The sequence below is a fragment of the Rana temporaria genome, chromosome 12 (genome assembly GCF_905171775.1).
Source record: "Rana temporaria chromosome 12, aRanTem1.1, whole genome shotgun sequence".
NCBI lineage: Eukaryota > Metazoa > Chordata > Amphibia > Anura > Ranidae > Rana > Rana temporaria.
In genome coordinates, this window is record NC_053500.1 from 235,196 (window position 1) to 260,030 (window position 24,835).

The window sequence follows — 24,835 nt, forward strand, 5'->3', positions numbered from 1 at the left end:
GCCCTGCTACAGTCAGCCGACTTGGTAGCACCGAAACGCAAAGTCCGCATCCGGAAAAAAAAGTCCGGCTGGTTCAACAACCAGCTGTCCCTACTGAAGCAAGAGCGCAGAAGGGCGGAAGCCGCCTGGAAAAGAAGCCCTTCAGAAGATCACCTCATCATCTACAAGGCAATAACAACACAATATCATAAAGAAATCTTCAAAGCCAAGAAACATCATTTTTCTATGGCGATTAACAGCGCCATGAACCGCCCCCGAGAACTATTCAAGATGGTCACCCAGACCATGAATCCGGGATGTCTTGAAGTCCCCAATTCAGACACCCAAGAGTTCTGTAATGAACTATCGGATTTCTTCATCGACAAAATCGAAAGAATCCGGGTAAGTATTCTGCAAAATAATACCCCCCTCAGCCCCCTCTTCAATCAACTACAAAACACCAACAGAAACCTTCTACAATCAACTAAGTTCACTCTGGAACCGATCTCCATCGATACCACCAAAAATATCATTGGTGCTTTGCGGAACAGCACAGCACCCAATGACATCATTCCCACCAAGCTGCTGAAGGAATGCGCCGACATTCTGGCGCCTCCCATCACACAGCTTATAAATCAGTCATTTAAGGAAGGCATAGTGCCATCCCTGCTGAAAGAGGGCACAATCCAGCCCATCCTGAAAAAACCTAACTTGGATCCCAAGGACCCAACTCACCGCCGCCCCATAACAGGCCTAAATATTCTCTCCAAGATAATGGAGAAAGTAGTGGTACAACAGCTGCAACAGCATCTGGATACCCACAATCTACTCGATCCATTTCAATCAGGCTTCCGTCCCGGACACGGGACGGAAACGGCCTTACTCAAAATATGGGACGATGCCCTCGAGGCCGCAGACGAGGGAGAATCCTGTCTCCTGGTTCTGCTGGACCTAAGCGCAGCCTTTGACACAGTAGACCACAAAATGTTACTGATGCGACTGGCCGAGGTAGCCAGAATCGCAGAAGGTGATTTACCATGGTTTTCCTCCTTTCTTGAAAACCGATCACAAACCGTGAAACTGGGATCTTTCACGTCGGAAAAGCGCACGGTGCCATGTGGAGTCCCCCAAGGATCCCCCCTGTCACCGGTACTGTTCAACATCTATCTTCGCCCTCTCTTTGATATTATCAGTAGCCAAGAACTACTCTATCACTCTTATGCAGACGATACGCAACTGTATTTTCGCATCTGCAACAAAAAGGATCATCATATCAGTTTAGAGAAATGTCTCTCTTCGATAGAAAACTGGATGACTAAGAGTTATCTTAAACTCAACAGTGCCAAAACAGAACTTCTTATGTTTCACGCCAGCCGAAAGAGTCAACTGGCAACAACCTGGACACCGCCGCCCATTCTGGGCCAAAGCATCACCCCTAGCTCCAAAGTCAAAAGTCTCGGGGTCATCTTCGACACCTACATGACAATGGACGCACAAATAGGGTCAGTAGTCAGCGGATCGCACCATTTGTTGCGCCTACTACGCAGACTTATTCCATTTATCCCCAAAGAAGACGTAGCAGTCGTTGTGGGAACAATCGTGAATTCCAGACTGGACTATGCAAATGCCCTTTACCTCGGGCTCCCAAAGTACCAAATCGCTCGTCTGCAAGTCGTACAGAATACGCCCGCCAGACTGGTGACTGGGAAAAGGACATGGGAATCAATCTCACCTTCGCTGAGAACCCTTCACTGGCTGCCAGTAAAAGACAGAATTGTATTTAAAGCACTCTGCCTGACACATAAGTGCATCCATGGGAAGGCTCCGCAATATCTTTGCGACAAGATAGAACCTCACAATTCTAATCGCGTTCTGCGATCCACTGACCAAAATCTGGTCAAGGTGCCAAAAACCAAATACAAGTCCAAAGGAGAAAGAAGGTTTGCTTTTCAGGGTCCGAGACTATGGAACGCTTTACCAACCAGCATTCGGTTGGAGGAAAACCACCTGACTTTCAGAAGACAGATTAAAACTCTGCTCTTCTGATATCATGAGACACGAAACATCAAGCGCCCAGAGGCGATTCAGTTCGCATGTGCCGCGCTATATAAGTTTTTCATTCATTCATTCATTCATAGGACTACCGAAATACCAGATTTCTCATCTACAAGTCGTCCAGAACACAGCAACCAGACTGGTAACCGGGAAAAAACCCTGGGGATCCATCACCCCGTCCCTGAGGACTCTTCATTGGCTAACCGTAAAGGATCGGGTCACATTCAAGACCCTCCCCCACAAATGTACACAAGGAAAGGCTCCTCAATATTTGTGCGAGAAAATAAAACACTACAACCCCCACCGGGCCCTCCGATCAACCCACCAAAACCTCCTCCACATCCCGAAGACCCGCTAAAAATCTAAAGGAGAACAAAGATTGGCGTTTCCAAGTAGAGCTGAGGAGATTTGGTTCACATTTGTAGCGCCATACAAGTTACTCATTCAAAAAGACTTGCAGCTGTAATTGTAGAGAAAGGGGGTTCTACAAAGTATTGACTCCGGGGGGCGCCATACAAATGCCCCTCCCCCCCACACTTTTCACAGATTTATTTGTATCATTTTCCTTCCACTTCACAATTATGTGACACATAAAATCCCAATAAAATACATTTATGTTTTGGTTGTAACATGAGAAGATGTGGGAAATTTCAAGGAGTATGAATACTTTTTCCAGGCTCTGTATACAGAGGGGTATGAATACTTTTTCCAGGCTCTGTATACAGAGGGGTATGAATACTTTTTCCAGGCGCTGTATACAGAGGGGTATGAATACTTTTTCCAGGCACTGTATACAGAGGGGTAGGAATACTTTTTCCAGGCACTGTATACAGAGGGGTAGGAATACTTTTTCCAGGCACTGTATACAGAGGGGTATGAATACTTTTTCCAGGCGCTGTATACAGAGGGGTATGAATACTTTTTCCGGGCACTGTGTATAGAGGAGTATGAATACTTTTTCCGGGCTCTGTATACAGAGGGGTGTGAATACTTTTTCCAGGCTCTGTGTATAGAGGGGTATGAATACTTTTTCCGGGCACTGTGTATAGAGGAGTATGAATACTTTTTCCGGGCTCTGTATACAGAGGGGTATGAATACTTTTTCCAGGCACTGTATACAGAGGGGTAGGAATACGTTTTCCGGGCACTGTATACAGAGGGGTAGGAATACGTTTTCAGGCTCTGTATACAGAGGGGTAGGAATACTTTTTCCAGGCGCTGTATACAGAGGGGTATGAATACGTTTTCCGGGCACTGTATACAGAGGGGGTAGGAATACGTTTTCCGGGCACTGTGTATAGAGGAGTATGAATACTTTTTCCAGGCGCTGTATACAGAGGGGTAGGAATACTTTTTCCAGGCACTGTATACAGAGGGGTAGGAATACTTTTTCCAGGCACTGTATACAGAGGGGTATGAATACTTTTTCCAGGCACTGTATACAGAGGGGTAGGAATACTTTTTCCAGGCACTGTGTACAGAGGGGTATGAATACTTTTTCAGGGCACTGTGTACAGAGGGGTATGAATACTTTTTCAGGGCACTGTGTACAGAGGGGTATGAATACTTTTTCAGGGCACTGTGTACAGAGGGGTAGGAATACTTTTTCCAGGCACTGTATACAGAGGGGTATGAATACTTTTTCCAGGCACTGTTGGAAATGTTCTGCCTGTTCTCTATTCTCCTTTCGCACTCATTATAATGGAGATGGGAAATGGTGGGGGGGGGGGAGGGGATGTTGTCACTGGAGGTGTCAGTTGGCTGGACTCCCAGAATCCTCTCTGGACGGGTCACATGTCGGTGTGTGTGGGGGGGGAGGGGATGTTGTCACTGGAGGTGTCAGTTGGCTGGACTCCCAGAATCCTCTCTGGACGGGTCACATGTCGGTGTGTGGGGGGGGGGGGGATGTTGTCACTGGAGGTGTCAGTTGGCTGGACTCCCAGAATCCTCTCTGGACGGGTCACATGTCGGTGTGTGGGGGGGAGGGGATGTTGTCACTGGAGGTGTCAGTTGGCTGGACTCCCAGAATCCTCTCTGGACGGGTCACATGTCGGTGTGTGGGGGGGGAGGGGATGTTGTCACTGGAGGTGTCAGTTGGCTGGACTCCCAGAATCCTCTCTGGACGGGTCACATGTCGGTGTGTGGGGGGGAGGGGATGTTGTCACTGGAGGTGTCAGTTGGCTGGACTCCCAGAATCCTCTCTGGACGGGTCACATGCCGGTGTGTGGGGGGGGGAGGGGATGTTGTCACTGGAGGTGTCAGTTGGCTGGACTCCCAGAATCCTCTCTGGACGGGTCACATGTCGGTGTGTGGGGGGGGAGGGGATGTTGTCACTGGAGGTGTCAGTTGGCTGGACTCCCAGAATCCTCTCTGGACGGGTCACATGTCGGTGTGTGGGGGGGGAGGGGATGTTGTCACTGGAGGTGTCAGTTGGCTGGACTCCCAGAATCCTCTCTGGACGGGTCACATGTCGGTGTGTGGGGGGGGAGGGGATGTTGTCACTGGAGGTGTCAGTTGGCTGGACTCCCAGAATCCTCTCTGGACGGGTCACATGTCGGTGTGTGGGGGGGGGGGGGATGTTGTCACTGGAGGTGTCAGTTGGCTGGACTCCCAGAATCCTCTCTGGACGGGTCACATGTCGGTGTGTGGGGGGGGAGGGGATGTTGTCACTGGAGGTGTCAGTTGGCTGGACTCCCAGAATCCTCTCTGGACGGGTCACATGTCGGTGTGTGGGGGGGGAGGGGATGTTGTCACTGGAGGTGTCAGTTGGCTGGACTCCCAGAATCCTCTCTGGACGGGTCACATGTCGGTGTGTGTGGGGGGGGGAGGGGATGTTGTCACTGGAGGTGTCAGTTGGCTGGACTCCCAGAATCCTCTCTGGACGGGTCACATGTCGGTGTGTGTGGGGGGGAGGGGATGTTGTCACTGGAGGTGTCAGTTGGCTGGACTCCCAGAATCCTCTCTGGACGGGTCACATGTCGGTGTGTGGGGGGGGAGGGGATGTTGTCACTGGAGGTGTCAGTTGGCTGGACTCCCAGAATCCTCTCTGGACGGGTCACATGTCGGTGTGTGGGGGGGGGGGGGATGTTGTCACTGGAGGTGTCAGTTGGCTGGACTCCCAGAATCCTCTCTGGACGGGTCACATGCCGGTGACGGTTGCACAGCGTGTTCCTTGTTGTTCCTCCTGTGGTTGCTCAGCCAGTTGTATTGTGAAATCTCTGCCTATGTGGATTGTATAACGTCTCCCACATGTGGAATCCCCTCCCCCCGCCTGTGGACTCCGAGGCTCAGGAATGCACATTGTTGTTGTGTGACGAGCGACTTGCCGGATCCCGAGATAATCGCTGACCTGATTTCCCAGAATTCCCGGCATTGGCAGCTGATTGTATTTACAAGAGTGTCGGGAAAGTGGGACAAAGTGTATGGGGGAGGGGGGAGGGGTACTGGACTCAAATCCTAAGACCGGACCTCATAGGAAGGGCTCTGATGTCGGGGGGTGTCGAGGCACAGGAAGGGCTCTGATCTCGGGGGGTGTCGAGGCACAGGAAGGGCTCTGATGTCCGTGGTGCCGAGGCACAGGAAGGGCTCTGATGTCCGTGGTGCCGAGGCACAGGAAGGGCTCTAATGTCTGGGGGTGTCGAGGCACAGGAAGGGCTCTGATGTCGGGGGGTGTCGGCACAGGAAGGGCTCTGATGTCGGGGGTGCCGAGGCACAGGAAGGGCTCTGATGTCGGGGGGTGCCGAGGCACAGGAAGGGCTCTGATGTCGGGGGGTGTCGAGGCACAGGAAGGGCTCTGATGTCGGGGGGTGTCGAGGCACAGGAAGGGCTCTGATGTCGGGGGGTGTCGGCACAGGAAGGGCTCTGATGTCGGGGGTGCCGAGGCACAGGAAGGGCTCTGATGTCGGGGGGTGCCGAGGCACAGGAAGGGCTCTGATGTCGGGGGGTGTCGAGGCACAGGAAGGGCTCTGATGTCGGGGGGTGTCGAGGCACTGGAAGGGCTCTGATGTCGGGGGTGTCGAGGCACAGGAAGGGCTCTGATGTCGGGGGGTGTCGAGGCACAGGAAGAGCTCTGATGTCGGGGGGTGTCGAGGCACAGGGAGGGCTCTGATGTCGGGGGTGTTGTTATACCTGAAGGGTTTCACATGTACTGGCACTTTAAGGCTGGCTCCACCCAGCAGTGATGACAAGGGTCAAGGGGCATAGTAGCCATCTTAGAGAGACCACATGTAGGAAGCAGAGTGATATGTAATGTCCTGAGATGCATGTTGCAGTGTACAGCCTGTACTGAATAAACATCCATTATTCCAGCCCAGAGTCTTGTGTCTCCCACAACACAGAGGATATAACAGTGGCGACGAGGATGGGATTTACAAAGTGTCTATCAGTCTGAGAGAGAGACAAAGACATTGTGGATTGTCACCTGGATAAAAGCAATCACAGATCCCAGCAGGAAAATGTCATTAATCGGGACATTAAGTGAGTTTGATGGAGAACAGACATCCTGGACTTCCTGGGTTGAGAGACTGGAACAGTATTTCAGTGCAAATGCCATCCCAGACAACAGGCAAGTAGCAGTGTTTCTGACAGTGGTTGGGGCCAAGACATATGACACTCTGAGAGATCTGCTTTCCCCTGTAAAACCAGCAGCTAAGACATTGGCAGAGCTGCTGACACTGCTAGAGGATCACTTCCAGCCTAAACCATTAGAGATTGCAGAAAGATTTCGCTTCTATCAGCGGCAGCAACAGACAGGTGAAGAGATTAAAGCTTATGTGCTCGCCCTTCGCAGACTAGCCTCGACCTGTTCTTTTGGGGACTACCTACCTACTGCACTGAGAGATAAGTTTGTCATGGGACTGAATTGTGAGTCAACACAAAAGAGACTGTTAACAGAGAAAGACCTTACCCTTACAAAGGCAATTGAGATAGCTTCAGTGATGGAAATGGCAGTGAAAGATACAGAGGAATTGAACCCCCAGAGCAGAAGGGAAGAGGTGAAGCAGGAAGTTTTCAGGACAGCAGTCAAGCCAACTGCTGCAAACTGGAAATACAGACCCCCACCAAGCCGGGGGTCAGCTTGCTACCGTTGTGGCAATACAGACCATGACCACAAAGTCTGCCGGTTTAAGGATCAGACCTGTCATAATTGCGGTAGGACCGGCCATCTGAAACGAGTTTGCCGTAGCAAGAAGGTGCGAGATAAACAAGCTCTGAACCCCAAGACAAAGACATATATGGTGGGAAGATATACATCATCATCTGAGTCAGAGGATGAGGAAATGCTCCACAGGTTAGACATACATCATATGCATTCAGCACCCTCCGCAATGACTGTAGATGTAACCGTTGAGGGAAAGAAACTCAAGATGGATGTAGACACAGGAGCAGCAGTTTCAGTTATCACCCAGAAACAATGGAGACAACTTCAGACCCGAAAAACTGTCCGCCCAACACCAATCAAACTGCAGACATACTCAAAACAGATACTCCACCCACTGGGTTACGCAAAAGTAAAGGTATTGTACAAGGGTCAGACAAAGAGACTGCCATTATATATCCTAGAAAATGGGGGACCCCCTCTCTTTGGGAGAGACTGGATTGCTCACTTTGGTATGCCAGACATCGCCATAAGTCCCTGTAACACCGTTACCATTCCATTAGGAGATAATGAGGGATGGGTGGTGTCCCTGAAGCAGCGGTTCCCAAAGATTTTTGATGACCAGTTGGGAAAAATAAAGCATGACTGTGTGAGACTCAAGCTGAAACCCAACGCTCAGCCTAAGTTCTTCAAAGCTCGGACAGTACCTTTCGCACTCCGAGCAGGTGTGGAAGCAGAACTAAGTCGGCTGGAGGAACAAGGTGTCATCTCAAAGGTAGAGCACAGTGAGTGGGCATCACCAGTTGTACCAGTAAAGAAATCGAATGGGGACTTGCGCATTTGTGGCGATTTCCGCATGGCACTGAACTCTCAACTGGAAATAGACCAGTATCCCCTACCCAGAGTAGATGACATTTTTGCCTCTCTTGCAGGAGGTCAAAAGTTCACCAAGCTTGATCTCAAACAAGCATATTTACAATTTGAGGTCCATCCTTCTTCCCGTAAGTTTCTGACCATCAACACCCACAAGGGACTGTATCAATATAATCGGATGGTGTTTGGGGTAGCCTCTGCCCCAGCCATTTGGCAACGAAAAATGGATGAGATTTTGGCGGACATTCCTTTCACTCAGTGCCTGCTAGATGACATGCTCATTACAGGACGGACCGACCAGGAACACAAGCAGAATGTGGAGCTTGTGTTGGCGAGACTCCAAGAACAGGGTCTGAAAGTGAACTTAGCAAAATGCCAATTCATGGTGCCTAAATTGGAGTTTTGTGGCCACCTTGTGGATGCAGAAGGTATACACACCACGGAAGCCAAGGTTGATGCTTTAGTCAAAGCTCCAGCCCCAACCAACGTCCAGCAGCTGCGATCATACCTTGGCTTGCTGAACTATTACCACAAATTCCTGCCAGATCTGGCACACACCTTGTTTCCGTTGAACAAGCTTTTGGAGAAACACTCCAGATGGGACTGGTCGGCTGCATGCCAACGTGCTTTTGAAGTTTCTAAGCGGAAGCTGTTGGCGTCACGCATGCTCGTGCACTATGACCTCCAGAAGCCTCTCACCTTGGCTTGTGATGCCTCACCCTATGGTCTGGGGGCGGTACTATCTCACATCTTACCAGATGGGTCAGAAAAACCAGTGGCATTTGCCTCCAGGTCTTTGACAAAAGCAGAAAGCAATTACTCCCACATTGACAAAGAGGCTCTTGCGCTGATATGGGCAATTAAGAAGTTTCATCTTTACCTGTATGGTAGGGAATTCACCATACTGACGGACCATAAACCACTCCTTCAGATCTTTAGCCCTGACAAAGGCATCTCCCAGACTACTGCGGCCCGCCTCCAACGCTATGCCCTATTCTTGGGGGCATACAGCTACAAAATTCAGTATCGTGGTCATGATGCCAATGCTAATGCGGACGCTATGTCCCGACTGACAGGGAGGTCCATGGACTCTTCTCCACCGGTCAAGAGTTGTCGTTACACCAGCCTGTCCTTCTTGTCTTCTGGGGAGATAGCAGCCCATACAAACAAGGATACCTTTCTGAAAACAATACTCTCCTGGGTACGGTCCGGTTGGCCTGCAACTGTCACACAGGAGTATGAACCTTATTTCCGTAGGCGTATGGAATTAACTGTGGCTGGCAACTGTGTTTTATGGGGAGACCGAGTGATCATTCCACAGACCCTCCGGAGACACATTCTGGACTTGCTACATACTGGTCATCCCGGGAGCACACGTATGAAACAAAAGGCCAGAGGCTATGTGTGGTGGCCAAACCTAGACTCAGATATCACAACATATGTGAATGCTTGTGCTGGATGTGCACAAACGGCAAGAGACCCTCCTCGAGGGTGCGTCCAGCCCTGGACTTGGCCCACGGTTCCTTGGTTTCGCCTACACTTGGACTTTGCAGGCCCGATCAGAGGACACACCTTCTTGATCATAGTGGACGCCCATTCAAAGTGGCCTGAGGTCATTCCTGTTACTCAGCCAACGACTAAGGCAACGGTTTCCATACTGTTACATCTCGCTGCTACGTTTGGATACCCCAGAGAAATCGTCACAGACAACGGTGCACAATTCACCAGTCAGGAGTTTCAGCGTTTCCTGACTGCCCACAACATCAAGCACAAGTTGACCGCACCTTACCACCCGGCTACAAATGGTCAAGCAGAGCGGTTTGTGCAGACTTTTAAACGCTATTTCAAAGCTACAGTGGCTGCAAGTAAACAACAGTCCCTGTCACCCCAGCAGCTGGACTCCTTCCTTTCTGCTTACAGAAACACACCACATGCAACCACTGGGAAAACTCCAGCAGAACTCCTTCTGGGGCGGCAGCCATGGACTGTTTTGGATATGCTCCGCCCTCAAACAGTCCAGGAACATGTACTACAGTCCCAAGACAAGATGGTCAAACACAACGAGCTCCCCCGATTCACAGCCCAACAAAAGGTATGGGCCCGATCTTATGGGGCTTCCAACACCCGTTGGCTTCCTGCTGTCATTGCAGAGACCTTGGGACCCAAGATGTACAAGGTCCGCCTGGAAGATGGTTCCATTTGCAGACGTCATGCGGACCAACTGCGTCCTCGTTCTCAACTGCCCGAATCCCTGATGCCGGCTGAACCACCAGTATCTCAAGGATCTGCTCCCAGCGAATCAGGATGCACAGAGACTGATGATTGTGGGGACTCTGAACTTTTGAACTCAGCTCCAACAGAGCCCTCCAGCTCTGGTCCGGAGGTCTGTTTACCCTCTGAGCTGGGGGATCCGTTCTTGGCCCCGCCGGTACCCATTCCGGCCAGCCCTGTTTCCTCCGGTCCCGAATCGTTGGATGCCCGGCCTCAACGACACTGTCGCCCTCCTGACCGGTTTCAGTTGCAAGAGCGGTTACGAGACTTTCGACGGGGCCGACGGAAGTGATCCGATGACATATTAACCCTGCAACGGTTCCTGGAAGCTTGAAGTCCCATAATTCTCCCGTGTTTGGAGGACTGTTATTGGACAGCTATCAGTTAATGTTTTGTGCCTGTTATTGTTTTGTTGTGTTTTTTTTTTTTGTTTTTGTTTTTTTTTAGGGATGGATGGAAGGTGTTATACCTGAAGGGTTTCACATGTACTGGCACTTTAAGGCTGGCTCCACCCAGCAGTGATGACAAGGGTCAAGGGGCATAGTAGCCATCTTAGAGAGACCACATGTAGGAAGCAGAGTGATATGTAATGTCCTGAGATGCATGTTGCAGTGTACAGCCTGTACTGAATAAACATCCATTATTCCAGCCCAGAGTCTTGTGTCTCCCACAACACAGAGGATATAACAGGTGTCGAGGCACAGGAAGGGCTCTGATGTCGAGGCACAGGAAGGGCTCTGATGTCGGGGGTGTCGAGGCACTGGAAGGGCTCTGATGTCGGGGGTGTCGAGGCACAGGAAGGGCTCTGATGTCGGGGGGTGTCGAGGCACAGGAAGAGCTCTGATGTCGGGGGGTGTCGAGGCACAGGAAGGGCTCTGATGTCGGGGGGTGTCGAGGCACAGGAAGGGCTCTGATGTCGGGGGTGTCGAGGCACAGGAAGGGCTCTGATGTCGGGGGTGTCGAGGCACAGGAAGGGCTCTGATGTCGGGGGGTGTCGGCACAGGAAGGGCTCTGATGTCGGGGGTGCCGAGGCACAGGAAGGGCTCTGATGTCGGGGGGTGCCGAGGCACAGGAAGGGCTCTGATGTCGGGGGGTGTCGAGGCACAGGAAGGGCTCTGATGTCGGGGGGTGTCGAGGCACTGGAAGGGCTCTGATGTCGGGGGTGTCGAGGCACAGGAAGGGCTCTGATGTCGGGGGGTGTCGAGGCACAGGAAGAGCTCTGATGTCGGGGGGTGTCGAGGCACAGGAAGGGCTCTGATGTCGGGGGTGTCGAGGCACAGGAAGGGCTCTGATGTCGAGGCACAGGAAGGGCTCTGATGTCGGGGGTGTCGAGGCACTGGAAGGGCTCTGATGTCGGGGGTGTCGAGGCACAGGAAGGGCTCTGATGTCGGGGGGTGTCGAGGCACAGGAAGAGCTCTGATGTCGGGGGGTGTCGAGGCACAGGAAGGGCTCTGATGTCGGGGGGTGTCGAGGCACAGGAAGGGCTCTGATGTCGGGGGTGTCGAGGCACAGGAAGGGCTCTGATGTCGGGGGTGTCGAGGCACAGGAAGGGCTCTGATGTCGGGGGTGTCGAGGCACAGGAAGGGCTCTGATGTCGGGGGTGTCGAGGCACAGGAAGGGCTCTGATGTCGGGGGTGTCGAGGCACAGGAAGGGTGCTGATGTCCGGGGTGTCGAGGCACAGGAAGGGCTCTGATGTCCGGGGGTGTCGAGGCACAGGAAGGGCTATGATGTCCGGGGGTGTCGAGGCACAGGAAGGGCTCTGATGTCTGGGTGCCGAGGCACAGGAAGGGCTCTGATGTCCGTGGTGTCGAGGCACAGGAAGGGCTCTGATGTCTGGGGGTGTCGAGGCACAGGAAGGGCTCTGATGTCGGGGGGTGTCGAGGCACAGGAAGGGCGCTGATGTCCGTGGTGCCGAGGCACAGGAAGGGCTCTGATGTCCGTGGTGCCGAGGCACAGGAAGGGCTCTGATGTCCGTGGTGCCGAGGCACAGGAAGGGCTCTGATGTCCGGGGTCCCGAGGCACAGGAATGGCTCTGATGTCTGGGGTGTCGAGGCACAGGAAGGGCTCTGATGTCCGGGGGTGTTGAGGCACAGGAAGGGTGCTGATGTCCGTGGTGTCGAGGCACAGGAAGGGCTCTGATGTCCGGGGTCCCGAGGCACAGGAATGGCTCTGATGTCCGGGGTCCCGAGGCACAGGAATGGCTCTGATGTCTGGGGTGTCGAGGCACAGGAAGGGCTCTGATGTCGGGGGGTGTCGAGGCACAGGAAGGGCTCTGATGTCCGGGGTGTCGAGGCACAGGAAGGGCTCTGATGTCGGGGGGTGTCGAGGCACAGGAAGGGCTCTGATGTCTGGGGTGTCGAGGCACAGGAAGGGCTCTGATGTCGGGGGGTGTCGAGGCACAGGAAGGGCTCTGATGTCGGGGGGTGTCGAGGCACAGGAAGGGCTCTGATGTCTGGGGTGTCGAGGCACAGGAAGGGCTCTGATGTACGGGGGTGTCGAGGCACAGGAAGGGCTCTGATGTCCGGGGAGTCGAGGCACAGGAAGGGCTCTGATGTCCGGGGTGTCGAGGCACAGGAAGGGCTGTGATGTCCGGGGGTGTCGAGGCACAGGAAGGGTTCTGATGTCCGGGGTGTCGAGGCACAGGAAGGGCTCTGATGTCCGGGGTGTCGAGGCACAGGAAGGGCTCTGATGTCGGGGGGTGTCGAGGCACAGGAAGGGCTCTGATGTCCGGGGTGTCGAGGCACAGGAAGGGCTCTGATGTCCGTGGGTGTTGAGGCACAGGAAGGGTTCTGATGTCCGGGTGTCGAGGCACAGGAAGGGCTGTGATGTCCGTGGTGTCGAGGCACAGGAAGGGCTCTGATGTCCGGGGTGTCGAGGCACAGGAAGGGCTCTGATGTCCGGGGGTGTCGAGGCACAGGAAGGGTTCTGATGTCTGGGGTGTCGAGGCACAGGAAGGGCTCTGATGTCCGGGGTGTCGAGGCACAGGAAGGGCTCTGATGTCCGGGGTGTCGAGGCACAGGAAGGGCTCTGATGTCCGGGGTGTCGAGGCACAGGAAGGGCTCTGATGTCGGGGGTGTCGAGGCACAGGAAGAGCTCTGATGTCCGGGGGTGTCGAGGCACAGGAAGGGCTCTGATGTCCGGGGTGTCGAGGCACAGGAAGGGCTCTGATGTCCGGGGTGTCGAGGCACAGGAAGGGCTCTGATGTCTGGGGTGTCGAGGCACAGGAAGGGCTCTGATGTCGGGGGTGTCGAGGCACAGGAAGGGCTCTGATGTCGGGGGTGTCGAGGCACAGGAAGGGCTCTGATGTCGGGGGTGTCGAGGCACAGGAAGGGCTCTGATGTCGGGGGTGTCGAGGCACAGGAAGGGCTCTGATGTCGGGGGTGTCGAGGCACAGGAAGGGCTCTGATGTCGGGGGTGTCGAGGCACAGGAAGGGCTCTGATGTCGGGGGTGTCGAGGCACAGGAAGGGCTCTGATGTCGGGGGTGTCGAGGCACAGGAAGGGCTCTGATGTCGAGGCACAGGAAGGGCTCTGATGTCCGGGGTGTCGAGGCACAGGAAGGGCTCTGATGTCGGGGGTGTCGAGGCACAGGAAGGGCTCTGATGTCGGGGGTGTCGAGGCACAGGAAGGGCTCTGATGTCGGGGGTGTCGAGGCACAGGAAGGGCTCTGATGTCGGGGGTGTCGAGGCACAGGAAGGGCTCTGATGTCGTGGGTGTCGAGGCACAGGAAGGGCTCTGATGTCGTGGGTGTCGAGGCACAGGAAGGGCTCTGATGTCGGGGGTGTCGAGGCACAGGAAGGGCTCTGATGTCGGGGGTGCCGAGGCACAGGAAGGGCTCTGATGTGTGGGGTGTCGAGGCACAGGAAGGGCTCTGATGTCCGGGGTGTCGAGGCGCAACTACTCCTTCTGTACACTGACCACTCCCACCAGACGGTGCAACCGCCTCCTTCTCCCACCCTCTGCACCCTGCCAGCACAACTGCCTGCCCAGAGCACCCCCCAGGTTCTGTCACCTGCCTCTACCAATCGCAGCAGTCTGCCCCAATATTTGGCACCACCATGCCAACCACCAACCACACCTGCAACCCGCTTTCTTCACCACCCATTGTTCCCTCTGCACCCTACAACCTGCCTGACAGATCACCCAGGTAGAGGGTATGTGTACCCGGTCTTCACTGTGTTCTCTTTACTGATGACTCCTGTCCAGTCACAGCACTTCCTGATCACCACTCCACACATGACAAGGAATGGGAGATCGATAGGTTCATGGGTAGGACAGGTTCATGGGTGGGTCGGGTTCATGTTCATATGTTGGTCAGGTTCGTGGGTAGGTCAGGTTCATATGTTGGATGGGTTCATGGTTGGGTCGGGTTCATGGTTGGGTCGGGTTCATGGTTGGGTCGGGTTCATGGTTGGGTCGGGTTCATGGTTGGGTCGGGTTCATGGTTGGGTCGGGTTCATGGGTGGGTCGGGTTCATGGTTGGGTTGGGTTCATGGGTGAGAAGGTTCATGGTTGGGTCGGGTTCATGGTTGGGTCGGGTTCATGGGTGGGTCGGGTTCATGGGTGGGTCGGGTTCATGGTTGGGTCGGGTTCATGGGTGGGTCGGGTTCATGGTTGGGTCGGGTTCATGGGTGGGAAGGTTCATGGTTGGGAAGGTTCATGGTTGGGTCGGGTTCATGGTTGGGTCGGGTTCATGGGTGGGTCGGGTTCATGGTTGGGTCGGGTTCATGGTTGGGTCGGGTTCATGGGTGGGAAGGTTCATGGTTGGGAAGGTTCATGGTTGGGTCGGGTTCATGGTTGGGTCGGGTTCATGGTTGGGTCGGGTTCATGGTTGGGAAGGTTCATGGTTGGGTCGGGTTCATGGTTGGGTCGGGTTCATGGTTGGGTCGGGTTCATGGGTGGGAAGGTTCATGGTTGGGTCGGGTTCATGGTTGGGTCGGGTTCATGGTTGGGTCGGGTTCATGGTTGGGTCAGGTTCATGGGTGGGAAGGTTCATGGTTGGGTCGGGTTCATGGGTGGGTCGGGTTCATGTATTGGTCGGGTTCATGGTTGGGTCGGGTTCATGGTTGGGTTCATGGGTGGGTCGGGTTAATGGTTGGGTCGGGTTCATGTATTGGTCGGGTTCATGGTTGGGTCGGGTTCATGGGTGGGTCGGGTTCATGGTTGGGTCGGGTTCATGGGTGAGAAGGTTCATGGTTGGGTCGGGTTCATGGTTGGGTCGGGTTCATGGGTGGGTCGGGTTCATGGTTGGGTCGGGTTCATGGTTGGGTCGGGTTCATGGTTGGGTCGGGTTCATGGTTGGGTCGGGTTCATGGTTGGGTCGGGTTCATGGGTGGGAAGGTTCATGGTTGGGAAGGTTCATGGTTGGGTCGGGTTCATGGTTGGGTCGGGTTCATGGTTGGGTCGGGTTCATGGGTGGGTCGGGTTCATGGTTGGGTTGGGTCGGGTTCATGGTTGGGAAGGTTCATGGTTGGGTCGGGTTCATGGTTGGGTCGGGTTCATGGTTGGGTCGGGTTCATGGGTGGGAAGGTTCATGGTTGGGTCGGGTTCATGGTTGGGTCGGGTTCATGGTTGGGTCGGGTTCATGGTTGGGTCGGGTTCATGGTTGGGTCGGGTTCATGGTTGGGTCAGGTTCATGGGTGGGAAGGTTCATGGTTGGGTCGGGTTCATGGGTGGGTCGGGTTCATGTATTGGTCGGGTTCATGGTTGGGTTCATGGGTGGGTCGGGTTAATGGTTGGGTCGGGTTCATGTATTGGTCGGGTTCATGGTTGGGTCGGGTTCATGGTTGGGTCGGGTTCATGGGTGGGAAGGTTCATGGTTGGGAAGGTTCATGGTTGGGTCGGGTTCATGGTTGGGTCAGGTTCATGGGTGGGAAGGTTCATGGGTGGGAAGGTTCATGGTTGGGAAGGTTCATGGTTGGGTCGGGTTCATGGTTGGGTCGGGTTCATGGTTGGGTCGGGTTCATGGTTGGGTCGGGTTCATGGTTGGGTCGGGTTCATGGGTGGGAAGGTTCATGGTTGGATCGGGTTCATGGGTGGGTCGGGTTCATGTATTGGTCGGGTTCATGTATTGGTCGGGTTCATGGTTGGGTCGGGTTCATGGTTGGGTTCATGGGTGGGTCGGGTTAATGGTTGGGTCGGGTTCATGTATTGGTCGGGTTCATGGGTGGGTCGGGTTCATGGTTGGGTCGGGTTCATGGGTGGGAAGGTTCATGGTTGGGTCGGGTTCATGGGTGGGTCGGGTTCATGTATTGGTCGGGTTCATGTATTGGTCGGGTTCATGTATTGGTCGGGTTCATGGTTGGGTTCATGGGTGGGTCGGGTTAATGGTTGGGTCGGGTTAATGGTTGGGTCGGGTTCATGGGTGGGTCGGGTTAATGGGTGGGTCGGGTTAATGGTTGGGTCGGGTTCATGTATTGGTCGGGTTCATGGGTGGGTCAGGTTCATGGGTGGAAGGTTCATATTTTGGATGGGTTCATATTTTGGATGGGTTCATGGGTGGGAAGGTTCATGGGTGGAAGGTTCATATTTTGGATGGGTTCATATTTTGGATGGGTTCATGGGTGGGTCGGGTTCATGGGTGGGTCGGGTTCATGGATGGGTCGGGTTCATGTATTGGTCGGGTTCATGGGTGGGAAGGTTCATGGTTGGGTCGGGTTCATGGGTGGGTCGGGTTCATGTATTGGTCGGGTTCATGTATTGGTCGGGTTCATGGTTGGGTCGGGTTCATGGTTGGGTTCATGGGTGGGTCGGGTTAATGGTTGGGTCGGGTTCATGTATTGGTCGGGTTCATGGGTGGGTCGGGTTTATGGTTGGGTCGGGTTTATGGTTGGGTCGGGTTCATGGGTGGGTCGGGTTCATGGGTGGGTCGGGTTCATGGGTGGGTCGGGTTCATGGGTGGGTCGGGTTCATGTATTGGTCGGGTTCATGTATTGGTCGGGTTCATGTATTGGTCGGGTTCATGGTTGGGTTCATGGTTGGGTCGGGTTCATGGTTGGGTCGGGTTCATGGTTGGGTCGGGTTCATGGTTGGGTCGGGTTCATGGTTGGGTCGGGTTCATGGGTGGGTCGGGTTCATGTATTGGTCGGGTTCATGGGTGGGTCAGGTTCATGGGTGGAAGGTTCATATTTTGGATGGGTTCATATTTTGGATGGGTTCATATTTTGGATGGGTTCATATTTTGGATGGGTTCATGGGTGGGAAGGTTCATGGGTGGAAGGTTCATATTTTGGATGGGTTCATATTTTGGATGGGTTCATGGGTGGGAAGGTTCATGGGTAGGTCAGGTTCATGGGTAGGTCGGGTTCATGGGTGGGAAGGTTCATGGTTGGGTCGGGTTCATGGGTGGGTCGGGTTCATGTATTGGTCGGGTTCATGTATTGGTCGGGTTCATGTATTGGTCGGGTTCATGGTTGGGTTCATGGTCGGGTTAATGGTTGGGTCGGGTTAATGGTTGGGTCGGGTTAATGGTTGGGTCGGGTTAATGGTTGGGTCGGGTTAATGGTTGGGTCGGGTTCATGGTTGGGTCGGGTTCATCGGTGGGTCGGGTTAATGGTTGGGTCGGGTTCATGGTTGGGTCGGGTTCATCAGTGGGTCGGGTTAATGGTTGGGTCGGGTTCATGTATTGGTCGGGTTCATGGGTGGGTCAGGTTCATGGGTGGAAGGTTCATATTTTGGATGGGTTCATATTTTGGATGGGTTCATGGGTGGGAAGGTTCATGGGTAGGTCAGGTTCATGGGTAGGTCGGGTTCATGGGTGGGTCGGGTTCATGTATTGGTCGGGTTCATGGGTGGGAAGGTTCATGGTTGGGTCGGGTTCATGGGTGGGTCGGGTTCATGTATTGGTCGGGTTCATGGGTGGGAAGGTTCATGGTTGGGTCGGGTTCATGGTTGGGTCGGGTTCATGTATTGGTTGGGTTCATGGGTGGGGAGGTTCTCTGAGAACTGGCACGGGGAAGGTGGCCCTATAATAGGGAAGAAGATGGAGTCCTCAATGACACGGGGAGGATAGAGACCCTCTGAGTGGGGGATGGAGGGGCCTTTCGTTGTCTGCAGAGAGTCACTGTGATTGTAGAGCAGGTGTTCTTTTTCTCATTATTCTCATTACAATGGGTGTGTGTGTGTATATTGTGTGAGTATACAGTGTGTATGTATGTGTGTATACAGTGTGTGTATACAGTATATATATATATATATACACACACACTTATTGTACGTGTCGGCCAATCAGTGCTTGCAGAATTTCCCCATCACATTGTACATTCACCATGACGCTCGGTGTTCCTCGTACTTCCAGATGTTATTTGCCCGGATTATATTACCAGTATGAGGGAAATATCCCACTAATCCAGAAAAACTGGTTTTCCCTGCAGATCATGTGACAGGATAGAAGCCACGCCCCCTGACCTGGCATGGCTCAGTGCCGTCTGCTTCCCTGACCTCCCTGCTGGATCCCGAACCTCACACTCCCATCCAGGAGACCTCTGAAGGGTCACACCGTCCTCCTGAAGGGTCACACCTTCCTCTGCTGACCTCCTCAGTGTTGCTGGAGGCTTATGAGTTCAGTCACCTGATCAGGGGTTGTTTGAACACCCGTCAGCCCTGATAGATTCTCTATGATGAGAGAATAGGAGGAGGAGGGGATGATGGACTCACACAACGCTCCTCTATTACAGCTGGAGGAGTGAGACTTCAACCCAGATAAGAGCAGAGCCTAGAGGTACAGATTGTATAGCAAGAGTCTCCGAAACCTGGAATAATCTGGCAGGTGACTCCACCAATCCATAGAATATGACTTGTGTATGGACTGTCCCTTTACAGACACCGTGATATGGAGTACAGGTATGTCTGCTGGGGGTTGCTCTGTAGTCGGGTATGTCTGCTGGGGGTTGCTCTGTAGTCGGGTATGTCTGCTGGGGGTTGCTCTGTAGTCGGGTATGTCTGGTGGGGGCTGCTCTGTGGTCGGGTATGTCTGGTGGGGGTTGCTCTGTAGTCGGGTATGTCTGCCTGGGGGTTGCTCTGTAGTCGGGTATGTCTGGTGGGGGTTCCAGTTGGTTGGGACATAATAACCGTGTCTGTCCTTCCAGTTGGTTGGGACATAATAACCGTGTCTGTCCTTCCAGTTGGTTGGGACATAATAACCGTGTCTGTCCTTCCAGTTGGTTGGGACATAATAACCGTGTCTGTCCTTCCAGTTGGTTGGGATATAATAACCGTGTCTGTCCTTCCAGTTGGTTGGGACATAATAACCGTGTCTGTCCTTCCAGTTGGTTGGGATATAATAACCGTGTCTGTCCTTCCAGTTGGTTGGGACATAATAACCGTGTCTGTCCTTCCAGTTGGTTGGGATATAATAACCGTGTCTGTCCTTCCAGTTGGTTGGGACATAATAACCGTGTCTGTCCTTCCAGTTGGTTGGGATATAATAACCGTGTCTGTCCTTCCAGTTGGTTGGGACATAATAACCGTGTCTGTCCTTCCAGTTGGTTGGGATATAATAACCGTGTCTGTCCTTCCAGTTGGTTGGGACATAATAACCGTGTCTGTCCTTCCAGTTGGTTGGGACATAATAACCGTGTCTGTCCTTCCAGTTGGTTGGGACATAATAACCGTGTCTGTCCTTCCAGTTGGTTGGGACATAATAACCGTGTCTGTCCTTCCAGTTGGTTGGGATATAATAACCGTGTCTGTCCTTCCAGTTGGTTGGGACATAATAACCGTGTCTGTCCTTCCAGTTGGTTGGGACATAATAACCGTGTCTGTCCTTCCAGTTGGTTGGGACATAATAACCGTGTCTGTCCTTCCAGTTGGTTGGGACATAATAACCGTGTCTGTCCTTCCAGTTGGTTGGGATATAATAACCGTGTCTGTCCTTCCAGTTGGTTGGGACATAATAACCGTGTCTGTCCTTCCAGTTGGTTGGGATATAATAACCGTGTCTGTCCTTCCAGTTGGTTGGGACATAATAACCGTGTCTGTCCTTCCAGTTGGTTGGGACATAATAACCGTGTCTGTCCTTCCAGTTGGTTGGGACATAATAACCGTGTCTGTCCTTCCAGTTGGTTGGGATATAATAACCGTGTCTGTCCTTCCAGTTGGTTGGGACATAATAACCGTGTCTGTCCTTCCAGTTGGTTGGGACATAATAACCGTGTCTGTCCTTCCAGTTGGTTGGGACATAATAACCGTGTCTGTCCTTCCAGTTGGTTGGGACATAATAACCGTGTCTGTCCTTCCAGTTGGTTGGGATATAATAACCATGTCTGTCCTTCCAGTTGGTTGGGACATAATAACCGTGTCTGTCCTTCCAGTTGGTTGGGATATAATAACCGTGTCTGTCCTTCCAGTTGGTTGGGACATAATAACCGTGTCTGTCCTTCCAGTTGGTTGGGACATAATAACCGTGTCTGTCCTTCCAGTTGGTTGGGACATAATAACCGTGTCTGTCCTTCCAGTTGGTTGGGACATAATAACCGTGTCTGTCCTTCCAGTTGGTTGGGATATAATAACCGTGTCTGTCCTTCCAGTTGGTTGGGACATAATAACCGTGTCTGTCCTTCCAGTTGGTTGGGACATAATAACCGTGTCTGTCCTTCCAGTTGGTTGGGATATAATAACCGTGTCTGTCCTTCCAGTTGGTTGGGACATAATAACCGTGTCTGTCCTTCCAGTTGGTTGGGACATAATAACCGTGTCTGTCCTTCCAGTTGGTTGGGACATAATAACCGTGTCTGTCCTTCCAGTTGGTTGGGACATAATAACCGTGTCTGTCCTTCCAGTTGGTTGGGACATAATAACCGTGTCTGTCCTTCCAGTTGGTTGGGACATAATAACCGTGTCTGTCCTTCCAGTTGGTTGGGACATAATAACCGTTTCTGTCCTTCCAGTTGGTTGGGATATAATAACCGTGTCTGTCCTTCCAGTTGGTTGGGACATAATAACCGTGTCTGTCCTTCCAGTTGGTTGGGACATAATAACCGTGTCTGTCCTTCCAGTTGGTTGGGACATAATAACCGTGTCTGTCCTTCCAGTTGGTTGGGATATAATAACCGTGTCTGTCCTTCCAGTTGGTTGGGACATAATAACCGTGTCTGTCCTTCCAGTTGGTTGGGATATAATAACCGTGTCTGTCCTTCCAGTTGGTTGGGACATAATAACCGTGTCTGTCCTTCCAGTTGGTTGGGACATAATAACCGTGTCTGTCCTTCCAGTTGGTTGGGACATAATAACCGTGTCTGTCCTTCCAGTTGGTTGGGATATAATAACCGTGTCTGTCCTTCCAGTTGGTTGGGACATAATAACCGTGTCTGTCCTTCCAGTTGGTTGGGATATAATAACCGTGTCTGTCCTTCCAGTTGGTTGGGACATAATAACCGTGTCTGTCCTTCCAGTTGGTTGGGACATAATAACCGTGTCTGTCCTTCCAGTTGGTTGGGATATAAATACCCGTGTCTGTCCTTCCAGTTGGTGTCGAGGTGCAACTACTCCTTCTCTACACTGACCACTCCCACCAGACGGTGCAACCGCCTCCTTCTCCCACCCTCTGCACCCTGCCAGCACAACTGCCTGCCCTGAGCACCCCCCAGGTTCTGTCACCTGCCACTACCAATCACAGCAGTCTGCCCCAATACTTGGCACCACCATGCCAACCACCAACCACACCTGCAACCCGCTTTCTTCACCACCCATTGTTCCCGGGACCCCCGTCTCTCTGCACCCTACAACCTGCCTGACAGATCACCCAGGTAGAGGGTATGTGTACCCGGGCTTCACTGTGTTCTCTTTACTGATGACTCCTGTCCAGTCACAGCACTTCCTGATCACCACTCCACACATGACAACGAATGGGAGATCGATAGTTTCATGGGTAGGACAGGTTCATGGGTGGGTCGGGTTGGATGGAGAAGAGACTTTTACTGGTAGTCGGGTATGTCTGGTGGGGGTTGTTCTGTAGTCGGGTATGTCTGGTGGGGGTTGTTCTGTAGTCGGGTATGTCTGGTGGGGGTTGCTCTGTAGTCGGGTATGTCTGGTGGGGGTTGTTCTGTGGTCGGGTATGTCTGGTGGGGGTTGCTCTGTAGTCGGGTATGTCTGGTGGGGGTTGTTCTGTAGTCGGGCATGTCTGGTGGGGGCAGCTGTATACACCTCTCCTCTGTATCTCTGCAGATCTCGTGTTTGTAGAATCCGATTTAATGTCTTCTTCCAGTTGGTTGGGACATAATAACCGTGTCTGTCCTTCCAGTTGGTTGGGACACAATAACCGTGTCTGTCCTTCCAGTTGGGACATAATAACCGTGTCTGTCCTTCCAGTTGGGACATAATAACCGTGTCTGTCCTTCCAGTTGGTTGGGATATAATAACCGTGTCTGTCTGTTCCTCAGGTGCTGAAAAACGGGTGAGACTGCAATGACCAGTCTGGACGGCAGCCATGGAGAGAAATCACGACAGTCCACTGCCAAAGCCACGGCTCCCAAAGTGGAGGTCCAGCGCTCCATTTCCCGAGAGACCATCACTATTCGCTTCTCGGCTCTTGGGAAGGAAGAGGAAGAAGAAGAAGAAACGCTCTGTGAAGACCTGGAAGACCAGAACATTGTCACAGCAGTGGAAGCCAAAGAGGACCTGGACTTGGACACCCCCACAGACTTGACCTCCGATCCGGCTACCTCTTCTAGCATGACCGTAATAGAGACATCAATGCCAACATCACTGTCTACCGCCAAGCCAACTGGGGACACTGTCGGTGCTGCCGAAGCTTCTTCACCCACCGTGTCCAGTGATGTGCCATCGTCCTTGTCAACGTCCTCTTCCCAGCAGAGTCTAGATGCCATTTCCACCAACATTTCATCCAGCCTGGAACAGAGGCCAGTAAAAGTCTCTTCTCCATCCAAAGCCCTCGCTTTGTCCTCTTCATCCTCCTCTTCATCCATCTCGGGCACAAAGCCATTTCTGAGTTTAGTTAAGTCCCTCTCCACTGAGGTAGAGCCAAAGGAGTCCACGCCGCCCACACGGCACAGGCAACTAATGAAAACACTAGTAAAATCCTTGTCCTCCGACACCTCCAAACAGGATCCCGACTCCCTTCCTCACAGGCCACTCGACTCCAAGCTCAATTTACATTTGTTCAAACAATTTACCCAGCCGCGAATTACCGGAGGCGACTCTAAAACTGCCCCTTGTTCTCCTATCACCTCCCCTTCTGATGGCCGCTCCTTCTTCAGGGTAACTGAAGTGGAGGCTAAAATCGAGGACACTAAAAGACGCTTCTCCGAGGTCATCTACGAACCTTTCCAGCTTCTTAGTAAATTTATGGGAGAGGAGCCTTTAAGCTACAGGCCCAAAGCCTTATCCTCAAGTGCGTCTGAGCTCTCCAACCTCTCCAGTCTTAATGGCCACCTGGAGAACAACAACAACTACAGCATCAAGGAGGAGGAAGGAGACGCCGAGATCGATTCCTCCACCGGTGAGTCCAGCCAGCTGAAAGATGAGAAGACCCGAAATTCCATGGAAGACCGGAAGGAGCTCGGGGCAACGCCGACCAACAAGGACACGGGGTTCAAATCCTCAGCTTCAGTTCTGGAGAAATGTTCTCTGTCTGTTCTGGCCAGCAAAGAGGACGAGGAGTTCACGGAGCTCTACCCGGAAGACTTTGACTTTGACGAGGAAAGCGAGGAGTACCAGGATGTGGAGGACTCCGAGGAGGCGGTCCGGATTGGTTCTCTTTCTGACCAAGAACTGGATGTATATGTGGAACGCTCTGACATTCCGGTGCAGACGCTCTATTTCCTGGTGGTCTTGGTGTACGGATATTTTCTACTACCCCTTCCCAGCTACATCTCCGGCCTCTGCCTGGGAATTGCCTTCGGATTCATGGCTGCTATCGGTATCATTTGGCTTTTCGCATCTCCACGTTCCTGTCGTTTAAACCAGAGTCTCTTTCTTCGCCTGTCAACTCTAGAACCCCTGAGAATCAGCGAGCCGGAAATACTGAAAGTAAGTGTTTGTGTTTCCAATAGGAGCGGCCCATGTGACTGCACTATGATGTCATCTTTCTTCTGATTCCTCTTCTACCACATTGTGTAATGTCTGCCCTCCTGTAAAGTGCTGAGTAAACTGTTGGCGCCATATAAACCCTGTATAATAATAATAATATGCATAGACTTCCCAGAGACTGGAATCCAAGAGCACAGCCGCTGTATTGGATGAAAATACAACCCATAGCGGGTAAAATAAGTATTGAACCCCTCACCATTTTCCTCGGTAAAGGTGAGAGTGACATGAAATGTTCCCCGCGTGTCGCTAACAATCCAGACATACGAGACAAATCCCTTCACATATGAAGTTCTGTGTAATAAAATGGAAGGACACAGGAAAAAGTATTGAACCCCCCCAAGTGAAATGTATTCACTATGTTGTGGAAATTTTATGAAGATGTATTTATCCATTTCCTGCCGGCCGTACGACTTTGTACAGCCGCAGTGTGGATCCCAATTGCCGGGAGGCCGTCTATATACGTCCTCCAGCCACTGGGGGCGCGCGCGTGCCCGCCACATCACTGAGATGCTGA

General features: G+C 52.8%; 1 protein-coding gene across 6 annotated transcripts in view; it reads left to right on the forward strand.

The window, feature by feature from the left end:
* TEX2 (testis expressed 2) overlaps nucleotides 1–24,835 on the forward strand; it is a 68,362-nt gene that overhangs the window by 23,668 nt on the left and 19,859 nt on the right. For 3 of the 6 annotated variants that reach the window (XM_040330050.1, XM_040330051.1, XM_040330053.1), the window contains exon 2: nucleotides 22,653–24,261. In XM_040330050.1, the coding sequence (XP_040185984.1) occupies nucleotides 22,678–24,261 (1,584 nt within the window). In that variant the 5' untranslated portion in view covers nucleotides 22,653–22,677. Of the gene's footprint in view, nucleotides 1–18,561; nucleotides 19,117–22,652; nucleotides 24,262–24,835 lie in introns of those variants that run through there. The other 3 variants (XM_040330055.1, XM_040330054.1, XM_040330049.1) reach the window with 3 other exon arrangements.